At 45.5% G+C, this 25,067-nt stretch overlaps 1 protein-coding gene across 1 annotated transcript in view; it reads right to left on the bottom strand.

Annotated features, from left to right (window-relative positions):
- LOC115195273 (histone-lysine N-methyltransferase 2C) overlaps positions 1-25,067 on the bottom strand; it is a 225,697-nt gene that overhangs the window by 95,440 nt on the left and 105,190 nt on the right. Inside the window, exons 12-16 of the mRNA XM_029755045.1 lie at positions 16,982-18,274; positions 15,254-16,263; positions 3,615-3,740; positions 1,630-1,749; positions 616-720 (exon numbers count right to left, since the gene is read on the bottom strand). Of these exons, the coding sequence (XP_029610905.1) occupies positions 616-720; positions 1,630-1,749; positions 3,615-3,740; positions 15,254-16,263; positions 16,982-18,274 (2,654 nt within the window). The remainder of the gene's footprint in view (positions 1-615; positions 721-1,629; positions 1,750-3,614; positions 3,741-15,253; positions 16,264-16,981; positions 18,275-25,067) is intronic.

Here is a 25,067-nt window from a genome sequence, read left to right as displayed (position 1 = left end):
GCCGGGACTTTGACGGCACAAAGTGTCAATACTCTATCGTTTCAGTGATGTATGATGGTACTGACCTGGCAGAGTGAAGTGGTCTGAGGTTGAGAACATGACCACAGTGTTGGTACTGACCTGTCAGAGTGAAGTGGTCTGATGTTGAGAACATGACCACAGTGTTGTTACTGACCTGTCAGAGTGAAGTGGTCTGAGGTTGAGAACATGACCACAGTGTTGTTACTGACCTGTCAGAGTGAAGTGGTCTGATGTTGAGAACATGACCACAGTGTTGTTACTGACCTGTCAGAGTGAAGTGGTCTGATGTTGAGAACATGACCACAGTGTTGGTACTGACCTATCAGAGTGAAGTGGTCTGAGGTTGAGAACATGACCACAGTGTTGTTACTGACCTGTCTGAGTGAAGTGGTCTGAGGTTGAGAACATGACCACAGTGTTGGTACTGACCTATCAGAGTGAAGTGGTCTGAGGTTGAGAACATGACCACAGTGTTGTTACTGACCTGTCAGAGTGAAGTGGTCTGAGGTTGAGAACATGACCACAGTTTTGATACTGACCTATCAGAGTGAAGTGGTCTGAGGTTGAGAACATGACCACAGTGTTGTTACTGACCTGTCTGAGAGTGAAGTGGTCTGAGGTTGAGAACATGACCACAGTGTTGTGCATGGCATTCTCCTCCTCTTCTTTCACCATGTACGGCTGCTCCACAAAGCTGGCCTGGAGAGACACACATGGACATGTACGGACACAGGCACACAAGCAGGAGTTGATTAACAAATTATAACAGATGGTAAGATTGTGTTTAAAATCGGAAAGGTTGAGATAAAAAATAAAATAGTGCTTGGCCCAGTAAAGTATTTTTCAATTGAGGTAGAACATATATCTCCCAGGAATAGGCCTGATCTAGGTCTAGGACATGGAAGACGTTCTCATGTGACCAGCTATCACACCTCCAGACTGTGTCAATATATTATTATGTGATCCACAGGGACAAACAGGCAGCAGGGTTCCCATCTCAGCATTACCATGCTAGCGCTAGCGGCTCTGGTCAACAAGCAGGCTGCCTAGCGGCCGGCTGCCTAGCGCTAGCGGCGCTAGCGGCTCTGGTCAACAAGCAGGCTGCCTAGCGGCCGGCTGCCTAGCGGCTCTGGTCAACAAGCAGGCTGCCTAGCGGCCGGCTGCCTAGCGCTAGCGGCTCTGGTCAACAAGCAGGCTGCCTAGCGGCCGGCTGCCTAGCGCTAGCGGCTCTGGTCAACAAGCATGCTGCCATCTAATCCAACTATCTAGCTCGTACAATCAATACAGAATTGACATTTCTACCTTAAACGGTGCCCACAATGTATAGTATTTAAATGCACGTTGAACGCATTTTCTGCATCAACCACCCACAGTTTTTAGTGTGTGTCCCTACCAACCAACCAACCAACCCTCATGCCGTGCTTGAGTGTACTGTTCCTCTTGCTAATGTGAGAGCACTCTCTGGGCTAAGCTAAGCACATTAGGCCATTGTTTTATTAATGTATGCAGAGGAGGAGGAGGACAGAGAGGAGGAGGAGGACAGAGAGAGGGAGGGGATGGAGGGAGGGAGGCAGTGGAGGGGGATAAAGGGGGGGTGAGGGCTCCTACCCCAGGGGTCATGGCGAGGGTGGTGTCGGCTTTGAGTCCTCGAGAGCGTCCGCGGCCCCCACGCCCAGATAGGTTGGCCCCGCGGGGCCTCCGCCTTCCAGGGAAGTCCGAACCACGACCCTGTGTGGGAGAGAGAGGGCAGGATAAAAGAGTGAGGGGAGAGAGAGACATTAAGACAGGAGCAAGAGGAGAGAGTGTGAGGAGAGAGCAAGACAGGAGGGAGACAGGGAGGAGAGTGTGAGGAGAGAGCAAGACAGGAGGGAGACAGTGAGAAGAGTGTGAGGAGAGAGCAAGACAGGAGGGAGACAGTGAGAAGAGTGTGAGGAGAGAGCAAGACAGGAGGGAGACAGTGAGAAGAGTGTGAGGAGAGAGCAAGACAGGAGGGAGACAGGGAGGAGTGTGAGAGGAGAGAGCAAGACAGGAGGGAGACATTGAGAAGAGTGTGAGGAGAGAGCAAGACAGGAGGGAGACAGGGAGGAGTGTGAGAGGAGAGAGCAAGACAGGAGGGAGACATTGAGAAGAGTGTGAGGAGAGAGCAAGACAGGAGGGAGAGAGCAAGACAGAAGTGAGACAGTGAGAAGAGTGTGAGGAGAGAGCAAGACAGGAGGGAGACAGGGAGGAGAGTGTGAAGAGAGCAAGACAGGAGGGAGACATTGAGAAGAGTGTGAGGAGAGAGCAAGACAGGAGGGAGACAGGGAGGAGTGTGAGAGGAGAGAGCAAGACAGGAGGGAGACATTGAGAAGAGTGTGAGGAGAGAGCAAGACAGGAGGGAGAGAGCAAGACAGAAGTGAGACAGTGAGAAGAGTGTGAGGAGAGAGCAAGACAGGAGGGAGACAGGGAGGAGAGTGTGAAGAGAGAGCAAGACAGGAGGGAGACATTGAGAAGAGTGTGAGGAGAGAGCAAGACAGGAGGGAGACAGGGAGGAGTGTGAGAGGAGAGAGCAAGACAGGAGGGAGACGGGAAGGAGAGAGTGAGGAGAGCAAGACAGAAGGGAGACATTGAGAAGAGTGTGAGGAGAGAGCAAGACAGGAGGGAGAGAGCAAGATAGAAGTGAGACAGTGAGAAGAGTGTGAGGAGAGAGCAAGACAGGAGGGAGACAGGGAGGAGAGTGTGAAGAGAGAGCAAGACAGGAGGGAGACAGGGAGGAGTGTGAGAGGAGAGAGCAAGACAGAAGTGAGACAGTGAGAAGAGTGTGAGGAGAGAGCAAGACAGGAGGGAGACAGGGAGGAGAGTGTGAAGAGAGAGCAAGAGGGTGAGAGGTGTGTGTGTGTAGGGCAGAGAATATCAAACAGAGAGCAAGGAACGAGCGAGGGGGAACGAGCGAGGGGCGAGGGGGAACGAGGAGGGAAATAGGAAGGGAAGAGGAAAGAGGAAGGAGAGAGAGGGAAGGAGTAGAGCGCGCACGAGAGGGAGGTATGAAGTGTGTATATGCTAACTGATATGAGACTATACATCGCTCAGATCAGTGATAGATTGAAGTATAATAATTGAGCCATGTTGTGAAGGAGTTTTATCTTTACCTTGTCAGCTCAGACAGGACGACATAACAGTGGAGTTTATGAACTCATCAGAGCGCGTGCGAGAGAGAGGCTTGTTGTGGCGCGTTAGCGTCAAAGTGGATTCATGTCACAATATCAGGACTAAAGGGTTGCGGTGGGGGTGACAGAGAGGGGGGTCAGGGGTAGCCTGGAAACCCAGACTGTACGTATTGAGTTTGTTTCACTCCACTATCAGTCTGGGATTCCTGTCGTCCTGGCAATGCTAACAACGCTAAATGCTAACAATGTTAATTTATAGAATAATAACGCAATTCATAAAGGAGGTGCAAAAACCATGTTCACATAGATTTGCCTTCACTACATCTCCGCAGGTGGCACCATGTGCTGTGTCATGTCCTAACCTGTCCCCACCTGGCCGGGCTAAACCACTGAGTGAAAGGGAGGGAGGGGGGTTGGACATGGACATCATAAGAGTGCTCCATTTACCACTCTCATGCTCCAGACGGGCACCTCCTGCAGCTGCCTGTTTTTTGAGCCATCCCACCCCCCCTCTGAGGGGTCCTGCTGGGACCAAGAGGGGGGGCTTGCTGCCCTATGGTTACTCCATGCTCCCTGATTGGAGGAGGGGTGGGGGTAGGAGGAAGAGGGGTTGGGAGTGGGAGGGGACAAAATGCAGCAACATAAATGCAACAGCCAAATGCAAATGTCAAACTAAGCAACAAAATAAATGGTTATACATGACATTATAAAAAACAGCCAAGAAACCAGTGAGATATGAGACGTTTGGGACAGATCCTATACATGAGTGGAGGGTAAACTGAATTCACCTCAATTTGAAGATTCAGTACAATTCAATTTGAAAATCTGTTCCAATCAAAAGGGAGATTGTGAAATATCGATGTCTGCAAGAAGAGGGTCAAGTTCAATAGTCGGAGAGAAGACGAGACATTTGCACATCCACTGCTTCCAGTAATGCTACGCCTAGTCAAGCGCTCTGCGACAGTCCGTCCACAACTCCACACTATCCAGTGTCAGGCCTGCCGGGTGCCATGGCAGCCGCCTGTTACTTGTTGGCGTGTTTACAAAACAAGTGATGATTATGTCAGCGTGACGCCACCACTGCTGTCGAGATAAACACAGCGACCGTCGTCAGGGAATTTCAGATTAAATTGTCACAGGGAAGCGTTTAGCTTGTTTAATGAGCTAATCGGCAAGAGGCTATATAATTAAGCTCAATCACACAATCACAGAGGGCTTTTTCCATTTTTTATTTTTTTTTGCAATGCAAAATCATTTCAACTTGATTAATAATATATCACAGCCGTGGGTTAGATTTTTTTCTCTCCACTCGCTTCCTGCATGTTTTTTCTTCATCTCTAGCTTACATTTGTCCCAAACCTCCATTTTTTTGTCAAGCACTTTTTAATGAAACTGTCGGAATTAAGCACGAGACAACCTTTTCACTGTGAGTTCCAAATATCTCTAATGATCGCCCCAGGGGGAGTTTTTTTATGCAAGTGATGTCAGAATGCACTCACTAACCCAAAGTGTGCTTGTTAGGCAACAGGACAGTTAACCCTCAAACAAAGGCAAGCTGCCTGCTAATTATCTATCGGTTAGGTTTCTAATTGTCAATTTCAAATGATTTGCTAAGAAGTTTTATTTTCTAACAGTTTGAATTGAGGTGTGTTATGCCTACTCATTAATTCACAAAGAAGTACCCCATTTCACTGTAGCAGACAATTTATGTTTGATGCTTTACTGAGCAGGACAAACTTCTCTCTACGACGAGACCCCAAGCATTTCCCCTGTGTTTCCCCAGACATTTGCGCATCTCCAGTCAGAAAGGAACCGGCACAAACTTTTTGCACCTGGCACATTTTCCGGCTGGCGCCTGCATTGTGGTTTCCCTTACATTATGATAACAACAACTTTGGACATGTGCGTTCCTATCAAACTAAGTGCCTTATTACATTATCATTGTAGTTGCTGTATATTGTGTTGTTGTTTCTACTGTAGCACACCGTATATATGGAGCATAATGTATTTACTGTTTTATTCACGTTTTCAAGTTCTGGTGACAAATCATGCATTCTGATTCTTGCATTGATTGTAATGGACACATGAGTTGTGTAAAATACTTTTTGGAAGGTTGTACTGATTATAATGACCTAATGCTAAGCTAAATGCCAGCTGTGTGTGGCGCCATGTTTGTTGGCATCACAATGCATTCTGGTTGTCACGTAAACGTCAGACCAAAGATGTTATGACAAAACGAGGTGAAGGGATGGTTCACGTGACTGACTTAGACTATAACTATTGTTACTCTGGGTTGCCAGCTCAGGCCCCACATTCCAGGGGATTTACTTTTAGTTAGCTTATACATTACTCCTGTGTTTGCCCCCCATTTATTGAATAATCCTGCATCATGGTAGTATTTCCTGCATCATATTCCCCCACAATACATTCCACATTTCTACCCCCAATGGACTTGAAATCACCCACAAACTAAATGAACACCCCCACAAACTCCCCTAAAATGGTTTAAATCAAATCTGGCAACCCTGTTTAGCTTTTGCGCTACGGTTAGGCTTAGCAGTAGGCTTGTATTTGGGGTAATGATCTGTGAGGTAATAACATTTTATTTGGTTCGTGATTACTCAAAAACTGAAAACGCCTTGTCAAGTCATGTGCTCCAGTTTTTGTATACACTGAAACAAGTACATCAAAGATTTGTAATATGCTGAAAAGTGGCCAAACTTAGTTAATCTTTTACACGCAGCCATCTCCCAGCTAGCACAGTGGATCTGGGCCGATTCCGGCTGAGAGTCGGGGCACTCGGCTGAGAGTCAGACTCGGCCGACATCATGTGGACCGAGTCTGGGCCGCGGGGATTGAGCTTGAGCCGATTCCGGTGAGAGTTATCTGGCCCAAATGTATTACTTGGGGTTCGGGCCGATTGGGGCTACTCTCTATTTTTCCATATTTTCTCACCATTTCTGTGATCAAAAAATACAAATTCTTTAAGAGTCCTGTGTAGTATTTTGATACTTTGTGTAAGGCAATTGATAAGCATTAAAAACTTTGTGGATGGAACCTCCCGAGTGGCGCAGCGGTCTAATACACATTGCTACAGATGCTGGTTCGAGAACCGTGTCGGCCACAACCGGGAGACCCATGAGGCAACGCACAATTGGCCCAGCGTCGTCCGAATTAGCGGAGGGTTTGGCCCGGCCGGGAAGTCTTTGTCCCATTGCGCTGTAGCGACTCCTGTGGCAGGCTAGACACACACACGCTGACACGGTCACCAGGTGTATGGTGTTTCCTCCGACATACATTTTTTTTTTTTTGTGGATGGGTATAATTTGTATGCATAAAATGTATAATAGTAATATTTAAAATTACAAAAAATTGGGTCATTTGTATACATTTATTTAAAATTGCATCGGGCCGCTTCTGGGGGGATTCTGGTAAAATGCCGGCAAAGTCTGCTTAATTCCGGTAGAAGGAAATGGCCCGATGTACTTGGGCCGATTCTGGGCAGTCATTCATTTTGACTCCCGGTCGAGTCCTACATCCAATTCCGGGCCGAGTCAATCAGTTCCAGCCCCCCGGAAGAGGGCTGCTTCTGGGCCGATTCCTGGCTGCGTTTTGACTTTGTTTATTTGCATCTTAAACTGGATGGCATTCTTGGATTAGGGAGTTTTCACATGTCAAACAAACATGCCTGCCATCATAAAGAATTTAGCTGCTGCTAGCTTATGTATTTTCTAAACAATATGACATGTCTCCCTTGTGCTCACCAGAGATGTGGTACATTGTAAACAAGTCTAGCTGTTAGGTTGGTAACATATGTTTTGTTATTTAGACTGGTTTATGGAATGAGTTTGGATGTGTTCTGTGTGAGGCTTGGATGACAAATTTCACATTTATCTTTTACAATAAAATGGTACAATTGAGGAATAAAGTTGTGAAGACCTTTATTCTCCATCAGTACAAAACATTGTTTAGATGTTTTCAAGACACAATGCTGTTTAGACGTGTTTGTTGAGTCCTACGTTCTGTTGCTACTGTTCCAATCACATTTTTGCAACAGTACGCTGCAGGGACCACTCAACAATGATTGTACGCATCAAAGGGTTAAAGGTGTCAGTGTGCAAAAGACAGGCTTTGAGTGAGTGAGTGAGTGAGTGAGTGAGTGAGTGAGTGAGTGAGTGAGTGAGTGAGTGAGTGAGTGAGCGAGCGAGTGGAGACATTTCAGTAGATTCTGTACATAGTGTGTGAGAATGAGGGTGCAAGTTAATGGGGATGTATTAGTTGAATGTATTCATAGATACTGAAAAGAACATGATCATGCCATCTCCAAGCACATGCTTGTGAATACAGTATCCTCAGTTGCAAAGTATAAACGGACCTCAAAGGTTAGGCTGAATCCAAAAACAGGCCAAAGTCAGAGTGAAAGGGGGAAGAGTTGGAATTTGGAGAGATTGTCTGCACAGTACAGACGTTCTTCACAGCTTCCATCTCAAACATGTACGGCATACTGTAGTCACAAATATCGTCATACTACCCAACTTCCTGAGCAACCCCATCCCATTCTACACATTATGCGTTAAAAAGGTAGACAAAGCAATAAGACATCATTTGAGCAGACTTCCTGCTCACAGCAATCAACAACGATAACATACAACTACTGGTTTGTTATGTCGCCACGCCTTTAGGGATGGAACAACTTAGGAAGAATCAAAAAGTGCCAGTCCTGGCAAACTTGATTTTGGTTGTCTGATGCGGTCATATTGTTGAGCCTACCTTTAACGCAAGCCTCAAGACATGACAAGACCATCTAAATCACCATGTAGGTTGTATTGGACCACTAAATGACCATGCAGTTTAGGGTTGGGCGGTATCCGGATTTCCATACCTTCACACCGTGCCATCCCAGGATACACGATATTACTGGTAGTGCACACAAGGGGCGCAATTTTTTTTTGTACATAAAATCCCAAAACATCACTTACCAGATTGCTAACAAAATGCTAACAAGTACTAAGGAATCCCCATAGCGGATACTAAGTAAATGCTAAAGAGTGCATGCAAACTTTTACTACCAAGACAGACAACACAGCTCATATAGTTAGGCAAGTATATTACAACACAATTTGCAGCTAGCACAAACCATATATTAGACAGTAGGGATCTTAATCCAGGAGGGGATGGCCTCTGCTGCTGTTACCAAGAAGCTTGACCGTGTAAGCTAACGTTAGCCACTTAGCTAACGTTAGCAAAACCCAGCTGGAGATCATTAATTTGGCACATCTTACATAGTTAACTTAATACACTAAAAAAATATAAACGTAACATTCAGTTCATATAATGAAATCAGTCAATTGAAATAAATGAATTAGGCCCTAATCTATGGATATCACATGACTGGGAATTCAGATGTGCATCTGTTGGTCACAGATACCTTTTTAAAAAAAGGTAGGGGTGTGAATTAGAAAACAAGTCAGTATCTGATGTGACCACCATTTGCCTCATGAAGCGCGACATCTTCTTCACAAAGAGTTCAAGGGTGTTGATTTTGGCTGTGCAAATTTGCTGGATATTGGTGGGAACTGGAATACGCTGTGTGTATATATATTTTTTTGGACATTTTATTGACGGTATTGGAAAGTCAGAGCATATTTCCAAATACCCCGGGATACCGTATATAAGGTATAACACCCAACCCTAATCTAGGTCATATTGGACCACTCAACAGTAGGTCAGAACAGTCTATGGAGCGATTGACTAAGAACATTGGAGCATGAGGGATTGTTTGAGTGGATCTTCCCTTTAAGTATTTAATATTGTGTGGAAGAAGAAGATTAAGCATCTTCCTAGATCTTCCTAATCTTGCAGCAATATTAACCATCTGTGTACTAGTACGACCCGCTATCCTCTTACGAATGCCAAGTTCTCTTCTCCCCCTAATACACATCTGTAGGCCTAACTTCATTTTAAAGTCTCTCTGACTGCAATGAAACTGCAATATGCCACATAGGCCTAAACACAACAAAAATCAAAGTACACATGGCCAAAAGTATGTGGACACCTGCTCGTCAACCATCTCATTCCAAAATAATGGTCATTAATATGGAGTTGGCTCCCCTTTGCTGCTATAACAGCCTCCAATCTTATGGGAAGGCTTTCCACTAGAATTGGAACATTGCTGCGAGGACTTGCTTCCATTCAGCCACAAGAGCATTAATGAGGTCAGGCACTGATGTTGGGTGATTAGGCCTGGCTTGCAGTCGGCGTTCCAATTCATCCCAAGGTGTTCGATGGGGTTGAGGTCAGGGCTCTGTGCAGGCCAATCAAGTTCTTCCACACCGATCTCGTCAAACCATTTCTGTCTGAACCTTGCTTTGTGCACGGGGGCATTGTCATGCTGAAACAGGAAAGAGCCTTCCCCAAACTGTTGCCACAGATTAGTCCGTCGGACTGCTAGATGGTGAAGCGTGATTCATCACTCCAGAGAACGAGTATCAACTGCTCCAGAGTCCAATGGCGGCAAACTTTACACCACTCCAGTCAACCCTTGGCATTGCGAAAGGTGATCTTAGGCTTGTGTGTGGCTGCTCTGCCATGGAAACCCATGAAACTCCCGACGAACAGTTCTTGTGCTGAAGTTCCAAACGGCCTCTGGAAGCAACTCGGTAGCGACTGTTGAAACCGAGGAAAGACGATTTTACGCACTTCAGCACTCGGTCTCGCTCTGTGAGCTTGTGGCCTACCACTTCGCGGCTGAGCAGTTGTTGCTCCTAGACATTTCCACTTCACAATAACAGCACTTACAGTTGACCAGGGAAGCTCTAGCAGGGCAGAAATTTTACGAACTGACTTGTTGGAAAGATGGCAACATATGATGGTGCCACGTTGAAAGTCACTGAGCTCTTCAGTAAAGCCATTCTACTGCCAATGTTTGTCTATGGAGATTCCATGGCTATACACCTGTCAGCAATGGGTGTGGCTGAAATAGCAAAATCCACTAATTTTAAGGGGTGTCCACATACTTTTGACAGAGGAAGTATTCAGACCCCTTGACTTAACATTTTGTAAAAATTTCTGCCTTGTTTTAAATTGATTAAATTCTTTTTTTTCCTCTCATCAATCTACACACAATACCCCGTAATGACCAAGCAAAAACAGGCTTTTAGAAATGTTTGAAAATGTATTAAAAAAATATATATATGAAATATCACATTTACATAAGTTTTCAGACCCTTTACTCAGTACTTTGTTGAAACACCTTTGGCAGCGATTACAGCCTCGAGTCTTCTTGGATATGACGCTACAAGCTTGGCACACCTGAATTTGGGGAGTTTCTCCCATTCTTCTCTGCAGATCCTCTCAAGCTCTGTCAGGTTGGATGGGGAGCATTGCTGCACAGCTATTTTCAAGTCTCTCCAGAGATGTTTGATTTTGTTCAAGTCCGGGCTCTGGCTGGGCCACTCAAGGACATTCAGAGACTTGTCCCGAAGCCACTCCTGCGTTGTCTTGGCTGTGTGCTTAGGGTCGTTGTCCTGTTGGAAGGTGAACCTTTTCCCCAGTCTAAGGTCCTGAGTGCTCTGGAGCAGGTTTTCATCAAGGATCTCTCTGTACTTTACTCCGTTCAGCTTTCCCTTGAACCTGACTAGTCTCTCAATCCCCGCCACTGAAAATCAACCCCACGGCATGATACTGCCACCACCACCCACAGCCAAGACAACGCATGAGTGGCTTCGGGACAAGTCTCTGAATGTCCTTGAGTGCCCATGGGCATCTCTTGAGAACCCTGAAAATAGCTGTGCAGCGACGCTCCCGGTCGCGGCCGGCTGCGATAGAGCCTGGACTCGAACCCAGAATCTCTAGTGGCACAGCTAGCACTGCAGTGCCTTAGACCACTGCGCCACTCGGGAAGCCCCTGCCAATTACATTTTTGAACGGACATTTATGTGCACATAGCCTAGTGCACATTACCAGACTTTTAATGTGAAGAAATAATAGTTGTCAACTTTTTAAGCTAAAACATTCTGATTTGTCGCATCAGTCTCATTGCTTTAAAAAAAATAAAAATTGGTAGCCTCGTCAGGCCAACTGGTTGTCTGAATTTGGGAACTTTCGTCCCACAACTGTCCCAGAATCTATTTGGAATAGGCTATTTCTTTCGCACACAGAACGACAAGCTGACCAATAGAATAGGTGAAAAAAATAAATACTATGGGGTAATAGTAGATTGACATAAGATAGTGATTTTGCTTTTCATTACTTGTCTTGTTGGCTGAGGAAAAGTAAAGGAATTCGGTAAGAAGGACACATGCCGTTGCATCCTCGAGTTGCATGTTCTGTTAAGATGAATTTCCATAATCTAATTGTGCTTTCTGTCATTCTGAACTCTGTGGATGGATGTCCTAATCAGGTTACAAATACTTATGGTCCGGTAAATATCTCAAATAAATTAAAATGCTGCCAGTCAAATGTCCAACTCCACATTTCACGAACGGAAACCCGAACGCACGCACACACTCAAAAGCTCAGTAGAACTCACACAGGCAGGCAAGCAAGCAGGCACACACTACACATAGGAAATCCCAGCTGATCCTAGCGATGGAAGCAAACCCTGCAAATGATCCTGTACTGGAAACAGTAATCGTCCTGAGATAAGAGATAAAAAACTAAAAGAAGAAAAAGAAGTATGGACTAAAACTTCAGCTCAGCAACTTCTGTATTGATGTGACACACACACACACAAAATCTACTATTAAAATAAGTATTGCACATGTTCGCCCAAAGTCGAAGCAAGGTGACATCTTGTATATGCGAGTACTTACAGATGCATCCTAAAAATAAAAATGATATATCCAAAACAAATCCAAGTAAAAAACAAACATTGACCTCTATACTTAAAAATAAATAAATCAAAAGGTAAACATCATTCAAGGCTTTCCAGTTCTGAGTCTATGGCTGTCTATTGGGCTTAGATATACCGAGTAGCCAAGTTGAATTTCCCCTTCTGACAGTTTTGGCTGGCCTTAAAAAGAGGTGTCCTCCCTCTTCCCTCAGCTTGGTGGAAATGGGTTTGTGTCGTGCTTCACGCCTCAATGAGTTTCTATACGAATTAAAACACCTCCAAAAAAGACTCCATTATGTGGTGTCCCCCCTCCTCCTCCTCCTCCCCAGCATCAAACCCTTGGCACAGACCTCAGCCCTCGCTACTCCCTCCCCAACGGCTCTGCGTTATACTCAGCTATGTGAATGAGAGAGTGATAGATAAAGAGAGAAAGAGGAAGCGCGAAAAAGACAGAGAGCAAGAGAAGGAGAGAGGGGGAGGGAAAAAAGAGATAGCAAAAGAGAGCAAGGAAGAGCGAGATAGTGAGCGAAAGAGCAAGAAAGAAAGCAAGAGGGAGAGAGAAAGCAGCCAGAGCCTCTCAACATTAATTAATACACACTCCACACTGGCACTAAACTGAGCAACAAGAGGGAATGGGAAAGGAGGGAATATAATTACAGAGAGAGAGGATACGAGTTGTGGATCACAACTCCCACCACAGCAGAGCAGTCTTTGGATAAAGCTACAGACCTAGTTGAACAGCTACAGAAAGTCCTGAAGAACTACAGACCTGCTAGAACACCTACAGACCTGCTACAATACCTACAGACCTGCTAGAATACCTACAGACCTGCTAGAATACCTATAGACCTGCTAGAATACCTACAGACCTGCTAGAAGAACTAAAGGTTTGTTATAATGGCTACATACCTGCTAGAACACCTACAGACCTGCTAGAATACCTACAGACCTGCTAGAATACCTACATACCTGCTAGAATACCTACAGACCTACTAGAACACCTACAGACCTGCTAGAAGAACTAAAGGTTTGTTATAATGGCTACAGACCTACTAGAACAACATACCTGCTAGAATACCTACAGACCTGCTAGAATACCTACAGACCTGCTAGAAGAACTAAAGGTTTGTTATAATGGCTACAGACCTACTAAAACTACAGTTGAAGTGGGAAGTTTACCTTAGCCAAATACATTTAAACTCAGTTTTTCCACAATTCCGGACGTTTAATCCTATTAAAAATGCCCCGTCTTAGGTCAGTTAGGATCACCACTTTATTTTAAGAATGTGAAATAATAGTAGTGAGGATGATTTATTTCAGCTTTTATTTCTTTCATCACATTCCCAGTGGGTCAGAAGTTTACATACACTCAATTAGTATTTGGTAGCATTGCCTTTAAATTGTTTAACTTGGGTCAAACGTTTGGGGTAGCCTTCCACAAGCTTCCCACAATAAGTTGGGTGAATTTTGGCCCATTCCTCCTGACAGAGCTGGTTTAACTGAGTCAGGTTTCTAGGCCTCCCTGCTAGCACACGCTTTTTCAGTTCTGCCCACAAATGTTCTATGGGTTTGAGGTCAGGGCTTTGTCATGGCCACTCCAATACCTTGACTTTGTTGTCCTTAAGCCATTTTGCAACATCTTTGGAAGTATACTTGGGGTTATTGTCCATTTAGAAGACCCCTTTGCGAACAAGCTTTAAATTCCTGACTGATGTCTTGACATGTTGCTTCAATATATCCACATAATTTTCTTTCCTCATGATACCATCTATTTTGTGAAGTGCACCAGTACCTCCTGCAGCAAAGCACTCCCACAACATGATGCTGCCACCCCTGTGCTTCACGGTTGGGATGGTGTTCTTCGGCTTGCAAGCCTCCCCATTTTTACTCCAAACATAACGATGGTCATTATGGCCAAACAGTTATATTTTTGCTTCATCAGACCAGAGGACATTTCGCCAAAAAGTACGATCTTTGTCCCCATGTGCAGTTGCAAACCGTAGTCTGGCTTTTTATGGCGGTTTTGGAGCAGTGGCTTCTTCCTTGCTGAGCGGCCTTTCAGGTTATGTCGATATAGGACTCGTTTTACTGTGGAAATAGATACTTTTGTACCTGTTTCCTCCAGCATCTTCACAGGGTCCTTTGCTGTTGTTCTGGGATTGATTTGCACTTTTTGCACCAAAGTACTTTCATCTCTAGGAGACAGAACGCGTCTCCTTCATGAGCGGTATGACGGCTGCGTGGTCCCATGGTGTTTACACTTGCATACTATTGTTTGTACAGATGAACGTGGTACCTTCAGGGGTTTGGAAATTGCTCCCAAGGATGAACCAGACTTGTGGAGGTCTACAAATATTTTTTCTGAGGTATTGGCTGATTTATTTTGATTTTCCCATGATGTCAAGCAAAGAGGCATTGAGTTTGAAGATAGGCCTTGAAATACATCCACTGGTAAACCTCCAATTGACTCAAATGATGTAAATTAGCCTATCAGAAGCTTCTAAAGCCATGAGATAATTTTCTGGAATTTTCCAAGCTGTTTAAAGGCACAGCCAACTTAGTGTATGTAAACTTCTGACCCACTGGAATTGTGATACAGTGAATTATAAGTGAAATAATCTGTCTGTAAACAATTGTTGGAAAAATTACTTGTGTAATCACAAAGTAGAGCTCCTAACCAACTTGCCAAAAGTATAGTTTGTTAACAAGACATTTGTGGAGTGGTTGAAAAACGAGTTTTAATGACTCCAACCTAAGTGTAAGTAAACTTCCGACTTCAACTGTACAGACCTACTAGAACACCTACAGACCTACTAGAACACCTACAGACCAGCTAGAACACCTACAGACCAGCTAGAAGAACTACAGACCTGCTAGAAGAACTACAGACCTGCTAGAAGAACTACAGGTTTGTTATAATGGCTACAGACCTACTAGAACACCTACAGACCTGCTAGAATAGCTACAGACCTGCTAGAAGAACGATAGACCTGCTAGATGAACAAAAGGTTTGTTATAATGGCTACAGACCTACTAGAACACCTACAGACCAGCTAGAAGAACTCCAGACCTGCTAGAAGAACTCCAGACCTGCTAGAAGAACTCCAGACCTGCTAGAAGAACTACAGGTTTGTTATAATGGCTACAGACCTGCTAGAAGAACTACAGACTAGTGGAGCTTCCAATCCAGTTTTGGGAAAGAAACCTTCCTGTAAAAAACGAGAGACAGAAACAAATAGATGAACAGTCTTACCTGCTTCACCCTTGGTCTCCCAGGGGAGAACTTCCTCTTGGAGATGGCAGGCTTCCCCATGCCAATCTTGGGAGTTAGGGGGAAAAAGGTTGTGGTGGTGGGAGGCACACAAGCACTATATCCAGAATGAGGTTGGGTCTGTGGTGGAGCAGCCTGGGCCTGGATTTGGGCCTGAGCCCAAGGAGGGCTGGCCTCCCTGGGGAAGGACTCTGTAGGGACGAGGGACTGGATCAGCATGAGCGAGAGCTCGGAAGACATTTCAGGGGAAGCCTTCCGGGCTTTGTCCTCTCCCCTCAGTGAGCTGAAGTCCGAGAGGCTGCGGTTGCTGGCGGGCATGATATCCATTTCTACCGTAGTATCCATGTCTACGGGGCTCTCCATTTCAGGAAGTTCAGCCATGGGACTAAGCTCCTTTTCTCTGATTGTGTCCTCTGCAATGAGCAATACATTTGGAAGCAACACCTCCCCCTCGTCCAAAACAATTGGAGGCAAATCCTCCCCCTTGTCCAAAATACTTGGAGGCAACTCCTCGTCCTCTAATTCCTGCAACTTCTCCTCCATCTCCTTTTCTGCAACTGCATCCTGCACCTCCTGCATGGGTTCCATAACATTCTGCTTAACAGTGGTCTCCATTGCAGCCAATTCCAAAGGCTTCATTTCTACAGGTGCAACTTCCATAGGCTCCTCCTCCTCCACAGGAGCCTCTCCGGTAGTCTCCTCCAAAGGCTCATGAGCTATTTCTTTGGTGGGCGTGGCTAAAGTGGTTTTTGAGTCCTCCGATTTGGACTCCTCCCCCTCTACATCGCAGGGCAAAGCCTCCTCGGGCGCCGCACCTTTTCCTGTTTGTAAAGAGTCTGATATTTCCACTTCCTGTTGGAAATCATCCATGGGTGAGGCGGGACTCTGGGAGGCGAGCGGTGACACGTCCGCCAGAGTTCCAGACCTCTGGGGAGACTCCCGGCCCTCCGTCAGGGTAACGGTCACCTGAATCTCCTGCGCCAGTTCAACACCTGGAACAGAGAAAGCCAATCAAATAAGAGCATAACCTTGTTTGTTTTTATCATGATTCAAGCTTTATTGAATGGATGTTGTGCTGATCTTTTTCCAAAGTCACACCTAAAGCAAGTGGAGAGTTAGTGGTTGGGGGAAGTTATAGTTAGACATTGTGATTTTAAAGCATACACAAGTGCTTCAAAACATCAGGAACACCTGCTCTTTCCATGACAGACTGACCAGGTGAATCCTGGTGAAAGCTATGAAATGTTATTGATGTCTTCAATCAGTGTAGATGAAGAGGAGGAGACAGGTTAAAGTATTATTCTTAAACCTTGAGGCAATTGAGACATGGATTGTGTATGAGTGCCATTCAGAGGGTGAATGGACAAGACAAAAGATTTAGGTGCCTTTGAATGGGGTATGGTAAGAGGTGCCAGGCGCACCGGTTTGAGTGTGTCAAGAACTGCAAAGCTGCAGAGTTTTTCAAGCTAAGCAGTTTCCCATGTGTATCAAGAATGGTCCACCACCCAAAGGACATCCAGCCAACTTGACTGTGGGAAGCATTGGGGTCAACACGGGCCAGCATCCCTGTGGAACACTTGACACATTGTAGAGTGCACGCCCCAACGCATTTATGCTGTTCTGAGAGCAAAATGGAGTGCAACTCAATATTACGAAGGTGTTCCTAATATTTTGTACACTCAGTGTATTACATGGTTTTCTACACTGTACCTGATGGAGACACTTTAGGCTCCTTTAGAGGGCCTGGATGCGCCTCCTCCTCCTCCTCCTCCTCCAGCCGAGGGCATGGACGCGCCGCCGCCTCCTCCTCCTCCAGCCGAGGGCCAGGACGCGCCGCCGCCGCCTCCTCCTCCTCCTCCAGCCGAGGGCCTGGACGCGCCGCCGCCCCCTCCTCCTCCAGCCGAGGGCCTGGACGCGCCTCCTCCTCCAGCCGAGGGCCTGGACGCGCCTCCTCCTCCTCCTCCTCCTCCAGCCGAGGGCCTGGACGCACCGCCGCCTCCTCCTCCAGCCGAGGGCCAGGACGCGCCGCCGCCGCCTCCTCCTCCAGCCGAGGGCCAGGACGCGCCGCCGCCGCCTCCTCCTCCAGCCGAGGGCCAGGACGCGCCGCCGCCGCCTCCTCCTCCAGCCGAGGGCCTGGACGCGCCGCCGCCGCCTCCTCCTCCAGCCGAGGGCCTGGACGCGCCGCCGCCGCCTCCTCCTCCAGCCGAGGGCCTGGACGCGCCGCCGCCGCCTCCTCCTCCAGCCGAGGGCCTGGACGCGCCTCCTCCTCCAGCCGAGGGCCTGGACGCGCCTCCTCCTCCAGCCGAGGGCCTGGACGCGCCTCCTCCTCCAGCCGAGGGCCTGGACGCGCCGCCGCCTCCTCCTCCTCCTCCAGCCGAGGGCCTGGACGCGCCGCCGCCTCCTCCTCCAGCCGCGGGCCTGGAGGCGCCGCCGCCTCCTCCTCCAGCCGCGGGCCTGGAGGCGCCGCCGCCTCCTCCTCCAGCTGAGGGCCTGGGCGCGCCTCTTCCTCCTCCTCCAGCCGAGGGCCTGGACGCGCCTCCTCCTCCTCCTCCAGCCGAGGGCCTGGACGCGCCTCCTCCTCCTCCTCCAGCCGAGGGCTTGGACGCGCCTCCTCCTCCTCCTCCAGCCGAGGGCTTGGACGCGCCTCCTCCTCCTCCTCCAGCCGAGGGCTTGGACGCGCCTCCTCCTCCTCCTCCTCCAGCCGAGGGCTTGGACGCGCCTCCTCCTCCTCCTCCAGCCGAGGGCTTGGACGCGCCTCCTCCTCCTCCAGCCGAGGGCTTGGACGCGCCTCCTCCTCCTCCAGCCGAGGGCTTGGACGCGCCTCCTCCTCCTCCAGCCGAGGGCTTGGACGCGCCTCCTCCTCCTCCAGCCGAGGGCTTGGACGCGCCTCCTCCTCCTCCAGCCGAGGGCTTGGACGCACCTCCTCCTCCTCCAGCCGAGGGCTTGGACGCGCCTCCTCCTCCTCCAGTTGCACCTCCTCCTCCACCACAGCCATAAAGACATCTGGAAGACAGGAAATAAAAACTAAAAAGTCACAATTTGATTGAGAGCTTTGCTTCTCTCACAAAACAACTAGGCTTCCATCCAAATCTCACTGAAAATAACTGAAAAATTGGCCATCTGTTATGAGAGTAAAATTTGGTCCTATTGAAAATCTGGCCATGAGACAAAGGAATAGATGAGAATGCTATTCATTTCCAAAAGGTATTAGTACTTTGGCCACCATCAAAAGGTATTTCTCATTACAAAAAGCCCCTGTTTTGACTGTAGCACAATGGGAAATTGAGTCCCCACTCAACAATTCACAGCCCTTCCAATTAGGCTCTAATCTCAAGTTAATTAGGGAACGTCTTCCTCCAAGGTACTGCAACTCCCCGCCCTCCCCATCCCAAAGCCCAAACCCCAGCTGGTTCAATAACTCAATACCTAGTGTTCCCTCTATAAACATTGCCTAATTTAATTGACAATTCTCAGTTTGATCCAAGTCCTCCCCGATGACAGTCATGCAATACTCCACATTGCATCATGATATAGCAGTGATACAGGACTACATTGTAGTATTTACATTAACTCCATCCACTATAGGAAGACTTGGTAATTGTTTAATAAGGAAGGGATGTGTGAAATGAAATATTAACATGATAAGCTTCATTTCAAGACTCACTGCATCTACTATCTAGGTCTACATCAACGCAAAAAATACTACTGGGGTAAAGTGCCCATCAGTTTCTTTCCATTTTCCAAAACAATCTAGTTCAGTTCCCCTGCAACGACCTTTCACCCTCAACTCTCCATTTCTGTCTCTTCTCCTTCCATCTTCACTCCCTCTCTCCCCCTTTCTTCCTCTGCTCTCCTCCTCGCATTGGAGGAGCAGAAGCACATGCAGTAAAACCCAAAGAGGGAGGAGTCACCATGACAACCCCCGTTTACAAGGACCCACTCTTGTTAGAACACCAAGGCGATGGTTTCAGGCAGAAAATAAAAATCCCAGCGAATCGGGTGAGAGAGAGAGATGAGAGGAGTTTGAACAATCCCACTCTGTTAGGCCTGCAATGAAAGTCTTAGGCTTTGCATTGCGGCTTTGCATGGCACCCCCACAACAGCACAGTGCAGATAAACTCATGTCGAAACAGAGCTCAAGATTTCTTTGAAAGCAAACTAAATAGGGTTTACAGTGAAATGGATGGGGGGGGACAGAACATCGGAGGGGAGTCATGAAATGCAAAGTTAAATAATCTGTAACTGAGGCCTCAGAGGACCCACCTGGTACTCTAGCACTACCACACCTCAATGGGAGGTTTAGATAGGCGCGGATCTACAGCAACGTTCCCTCTAAGCTGCACGCGGGCGTGCAGCTCCCTGGGAATGCTGCACAGAGGAAATATGAACCCAAGCAGAGAGATTGAACTTCAAGAGTTTTCTCCCTTAGTTAACACTATCAACGATTCCCTTAACTGTGGGATTTGTGATCGAACCAACGCATTAGCCACTTTCAATGCAACATACCAAAACAAAACAAACCATACAAGACTTAGTATGCAAAACTAACTCTGCAAGAGATTTTGTTGTAGGCAGAACGCATCTAAGTAGGATTCCATTGCATTGACAGGCACGACTCAGGCCCGTACACAGACCGGTGCACCATAACCAATAAGAGCTACAGTGGGCCTATATGCAAATAGACCATTGCCATATATGGATCTGTGCCATTGACTTTGAACTGGACTGTGTTTACAGCATGAGTGGTGCGAGTAAATGCGCTTGTTTTGAGATCAAAGTGAGAGCTACATGTAGCCATGTGTGCACATTTGTTCATATCCTTTGCTATTTTGTCAGTTATTAGCCCAGTTAAAGATCATTTGTAGTCAGCAAAGGGGGAGTGCTCTTGTGAGTCAGGCAAAGAGCTTTCTTTTGTCTTTAAGGGGCAGTGTTGTATTTTAAGACAGGCTTGAATAAGCTAAGTAGCCAATAGGCAGAGGGTAGCATGATTTGTGTGATTCTCTGTAATAATGGTATGGGAATAATGATGCATTTTATTTTGTAAAGTGGTTTCTTGCATCAAATGCCACAACATTTTCAGTCACATCCTTGTCTGAAGGACAAGTGGATAAACAGGTTCATGTCAAGTAAGGCTGTTACGGTGACCGTATTACCGCCACACCGGCGGTCTCGAGTCATGACGGCAGTCAAATTCCATGTGTCCGTTTAGTCACGGTAATTAGGCTTATCCAAGCTCTAATGCTGCTGATGGTCATTAGCAGCCTACCAAACTTGCTAACTGCCTGGTACTCAGCAGTCGATTGTCCCTCTAATCACGCCGACATCAATGCAAATGCAAATCAAAATTCGAATTAAACACTTCATGAGAGCCCATGAGCTCATGTTGCGCAATATTTCTATAGGCTATGCAATTGCGTGACAAAACAGAGTGATGGCCTCTATTAAAAAGTGGATCCAACAGATTTCTATAGGCTAGGCCTACTATATTTATTTTTCAATTTAAACAGATTGCTGATCTTTAAAACAGGCGTACAGCCTACCTGGCTGGCATGAAAATGAACCATGGGGAAAGCGTCCTCCATTCGCTATTTAAGTGCATAGATGACAGGGTTGGGAAGGTTACTTTCTAAATGTAATCCGTTACAGTTACCTGTCCAAAATTGTAATCAGTAAAGTAACTTTGGGATTGCCTAAACTCGGTAATGTAATCAGATTACATTCTGTTACTTTTAGATTACTTCCCCTTAAGAGGCATTAGAAGAAGACAAAAATGTATGTTACCAGTTGAACATCTATTGCAGGATAAATCAATGTTAAAGTTTACATAGCTGGCCACACATGGATGTAAATGGGTTGGTTATGTAGGCTTTATGGGTTGGTTATGTAGCCTTCTACTAACCCATCGCTTTCTACTTCATATAATAATATGATTAAATTATATCTTTACATTAACAACCAATGTCCATCAGAATTCCAGTCATTCCAATGAATGTTTTACCCCTTGACCTTCAAGAATAGGACTTGGAAATATGGACGTATAGATTAGCCAAATTGTTTTACCTGAGCAAAACCCCAAAACTAAGGACTAATTAGCCAGCCCTACTCTGTTGTTAACGGTTTTGTCGTCATGAGGCCTTTTTGGGCTCATTGATTCGAGTTGAAAAATAAATGCTGCGCTCATGGAATGGCATGCTTTCTGCACAACTGAAAAGTGATATTTACATGTGAAAAATGAATGCCATATGCTGCATTTACTATAGGCCTATTTACCTTTTTGTTAGTGACACATTGATATCTTGAAAATATGAAGCTGTTTAAAAGGCAAATCTACAGATAAAACAATAACAAAACGGGCACCCCGCCTCTGTTTTGGTAAAACGCTGAGGGATGGGCATTTAGAAATGTAACCACTCTCAGATTAACAGACAGAGCTATGGATGCAAGGACTGACAATCCATTACATAAAAGTATTGTTTTAACTATGTTATGAGGCTATACAGTGTTTGTTTACATTTACAATGTTTAAAAAAACATCGGAGAAAAACAAGCATATATTTTGGGTTCTCATGGAATGTGACAGTTGAACTAAGCTCACGAGGCATTTACAATTTAAATTCGTCAAGAATCAATGGACAGATATACAAGTCCAAAAATGGATGTACAGTTGAAGTCGGAAGTGTACATACACCTTAGCCAAATACATTTAAACTCCGTTCACAATTTCTGATATTTAATACTAGTAAAAATTCCCTGTCTTAGGTCAGTTAGGATCACCACTTTATTTTAAGAATATGAAATGTCAGAATAATAGTAGAGAGAATGATACATTTCAGCTTTTATTTCTTTCATCACATTCCCAGTGGGTCAGAAGTTTACATATACTAATTGAGTGTTTGGTAGCATTGCCTTTAAATTGTATAACGTGGGTCAAACGTTTTGGGTAGCATTCCACAAGCTTCTCACAATAAGTTGGCCGAATTTTGTCCCATTCCTCCTGACAGAGCTGGTGTAACTGAGTCAGGTTTGTAGGCCTCCTTGCTCGCACATGCTTTTTTTCCAGTTCTGACCACAAATTTTCTATAGGATTGACGTCAGGGTTTATTGATGGCCACTCCAATACCTTGACTTTGTTGTCCTTAAGCTATTTTGCCACAACTTTGGAAGTATGCTTGGGGTCATTGTCCATTTGGAAGACCCATTTGCGACCAAGCTTTAAATTCCTGACTGATGTCTTGAGATGTTGCTTCAATATATCCACATAATTTTCTTTCCTCATGATGCCATCTATTTTGTGAAGTGCACTAGTCCCTCCTGCAGCATGATGCTGCCACCCCCTTGCTTCACAGTTGGGATGGTGTTCTTCGGCTTGTAAGTCTCCCCCTTTTTCTTCCAAACATAACGATGGTCATTATGGCCAAACAGTTATATTTTTGTTTCATCAGACCAGAGGACATTTCTCCAAAAAGTGCGATCTTTGTCTCCATGTGCAGTTGCAAACCGTAGTCTGGCTTTTTTATGGCTGTTTTGGAGCAGTGGCTTCTTTCTTGCTGAGCGGCCTTTCAGGTTATGTCGATATAGGACTCATTCTACTGGGGATATAGATACTTTGTACCTGTTTCCTCCAGCATCTTCACACGGTCCTTTGCTGTTGTTCTGGGATTGATTTGCACTTTTCGCACCAAAGTACGTTCATCTCTAGGAGACAGAATACGTCTCCTTCCCGAGCAGTATGATGGCTGCATGGTGTTTGTACTTGCGTACTATTGTTTGTACAGATGACCATGGTACCTTCAGGCATTTGGAAATTGCTCCCAAGGATGAACCAGACTTCGGATGCCGACAGTAGTCGCACCATTGGAAGACATAGCTTGGACTGTAATCTACAAAAGCCTATTCCTGATCTTTTCCAGCGATCCATCAAACACATTTGGTGTATCATCATAGTGGTCTCTGACTTGCGGTCAGACTCGCTCAGGTGGAACAAACCTAAACTTCCGCCTTTTTTCAATGCCGATTTTGTTCCTGCTGCCCATTCTAAAGTAACACACATTTCACACATATATTATTTAGTATATGTAAAGACAAGATTAAATCAAGTATAGTGTGATGGGTGACAATATTAGCCTATCATTTGTGAATTATATATTAATCACATGTGAATGGTTTGTATCACAACTAAAGTCGACAAATAACTTCTTAAAATGAAGCACATTAATCCGCTTTACAACAGGTGCAGAGCCTAACTGGCATACACTCAGCGCGTGAGTTAAGTTTGGGGAAGATCATTTTTCACCATAAAAATGCACCTCCATAATAAAAGCATTACATGCATAATCACATTTGGGTTGGCGTTTTCCTGCTAATGGAACATTCGCGCATATGGCCTACTGCCGTATGCGCATTGCTGTGCTTTTTATGTTAAGAAATAGCCTAATAGCTTATCAACATTTCAAGCTAAACGTTCCCATCTGTTGCGTAAGTCGCATTGCTTACAACAGGGTGTTTTATGCTAGTGGTTGTATTCATTTGGGATCTATCGCATCCCACAACTGTCCCAGACTATGTTTGGAATATTTATTTATCACACAGAATAGGTCAACTTTGTACTATGGGGATAGTAGATTGACATAGGCTAGAGCTTTTGCTGTTTGTTAGGCTTACTCATCTTGTTGGCTGACGAAAAGTAAATGTGGACAGTTCTTCCAAAAACTTCAATATGCGCCATGGCATTGGATAAGGACATGCATAGTTGATTCCCCAATGTGTAGCCTGTGAGAAAGACCCGATCACGTGATAGAGGCATGTGAGTGAGCGGTGCTTTGGCACGGGAATTATAATTATTAGATTCAATTCGAGGCATTATCAAGTGCTTGTCAAATTGTGAATGAGAGACTGATGAAATAGAATACATTTTCTTCATATCATGAATCTTTACACCAGTCCACAATAAATACATTTTTTATTTTAATGGTGTAGGCTATATTACATGAATTTCTTAGACTTTTTAAAATGTAGATGTTCCAAAGGTCTGTAACAGTGGCTTGTAGGCTATGCGTGGAAGCCAGGATATGCGTTTATGTTCATTAACGGTCAATTACCGTGTGACCAGCTGTTATGTGCTTGACAATCACCGGCTGACAAACTGTCATGACCGCCACAGCCCTAATGTCAAGCCCTGCATGTTTTTTTTCTTTCTCGAAAGCCTCATGGAATGTTGGCCTTTTTCCATGTTAAAATGTAATAGGATGCACTTTCTCCATTGTTTTTGATGGTAGACCACTCTGGTAGGCCTACATTATGATCAAACAGCCACAGTAGCCTACTTGACCCCTGTTAAAATGAACTTAAAGTGGGTACAGCCTCAGTGCTCACAGTAAACGCTCAGCGGAAGTTGCACAGAACTTTCACAATGTTCAAGTTTGCGCTCAGCAGACCTGATATTTTGCTCAGTGACAAAAAAAACGAGGGAACATTGCATATACATTCCATGAAAATGTTGCTGTGACACCTCAACATTTTATTTACGAGCAAACGTATCTACCAGGAAAATTAAGGATTCTATCTTTAATATCTCAAATATTTTTCATAGTGCCCATACATTTCTTTGTGTGCGCCAATTTTTTTTTAAACTTAGGCGCACACATGCTCCTTGTAAAAAAGGAAAACTCATGAGTTCATAGGTTTACTGGTAAAATGCACGACAGGGAACTTCAGGGGTACTCCAGGCAGAGCAAATTTCAGTTGGTGGTAGAGAAACCAAAAAAGGTTGGGAACCACTGTTGTAGAGGCAGAAAGG

Source organism: Salmo trutta, chromosome 6 (genome assembly GCF_901001165.1).
Source record: "Salmo trutta chromosome 6, fSalTru1.1, whole genome shotgun sequence".
NCBI lineage: Eukaryota > Metazoa > Chordata > Actinopteri > Salmoniformes > Salmonidae > Salmo > Salmo trutta.
Note: the sequence above shows the minus strand (reverse complement) of the source record. Positions and strands in the feature narration are given on the sequence as shown.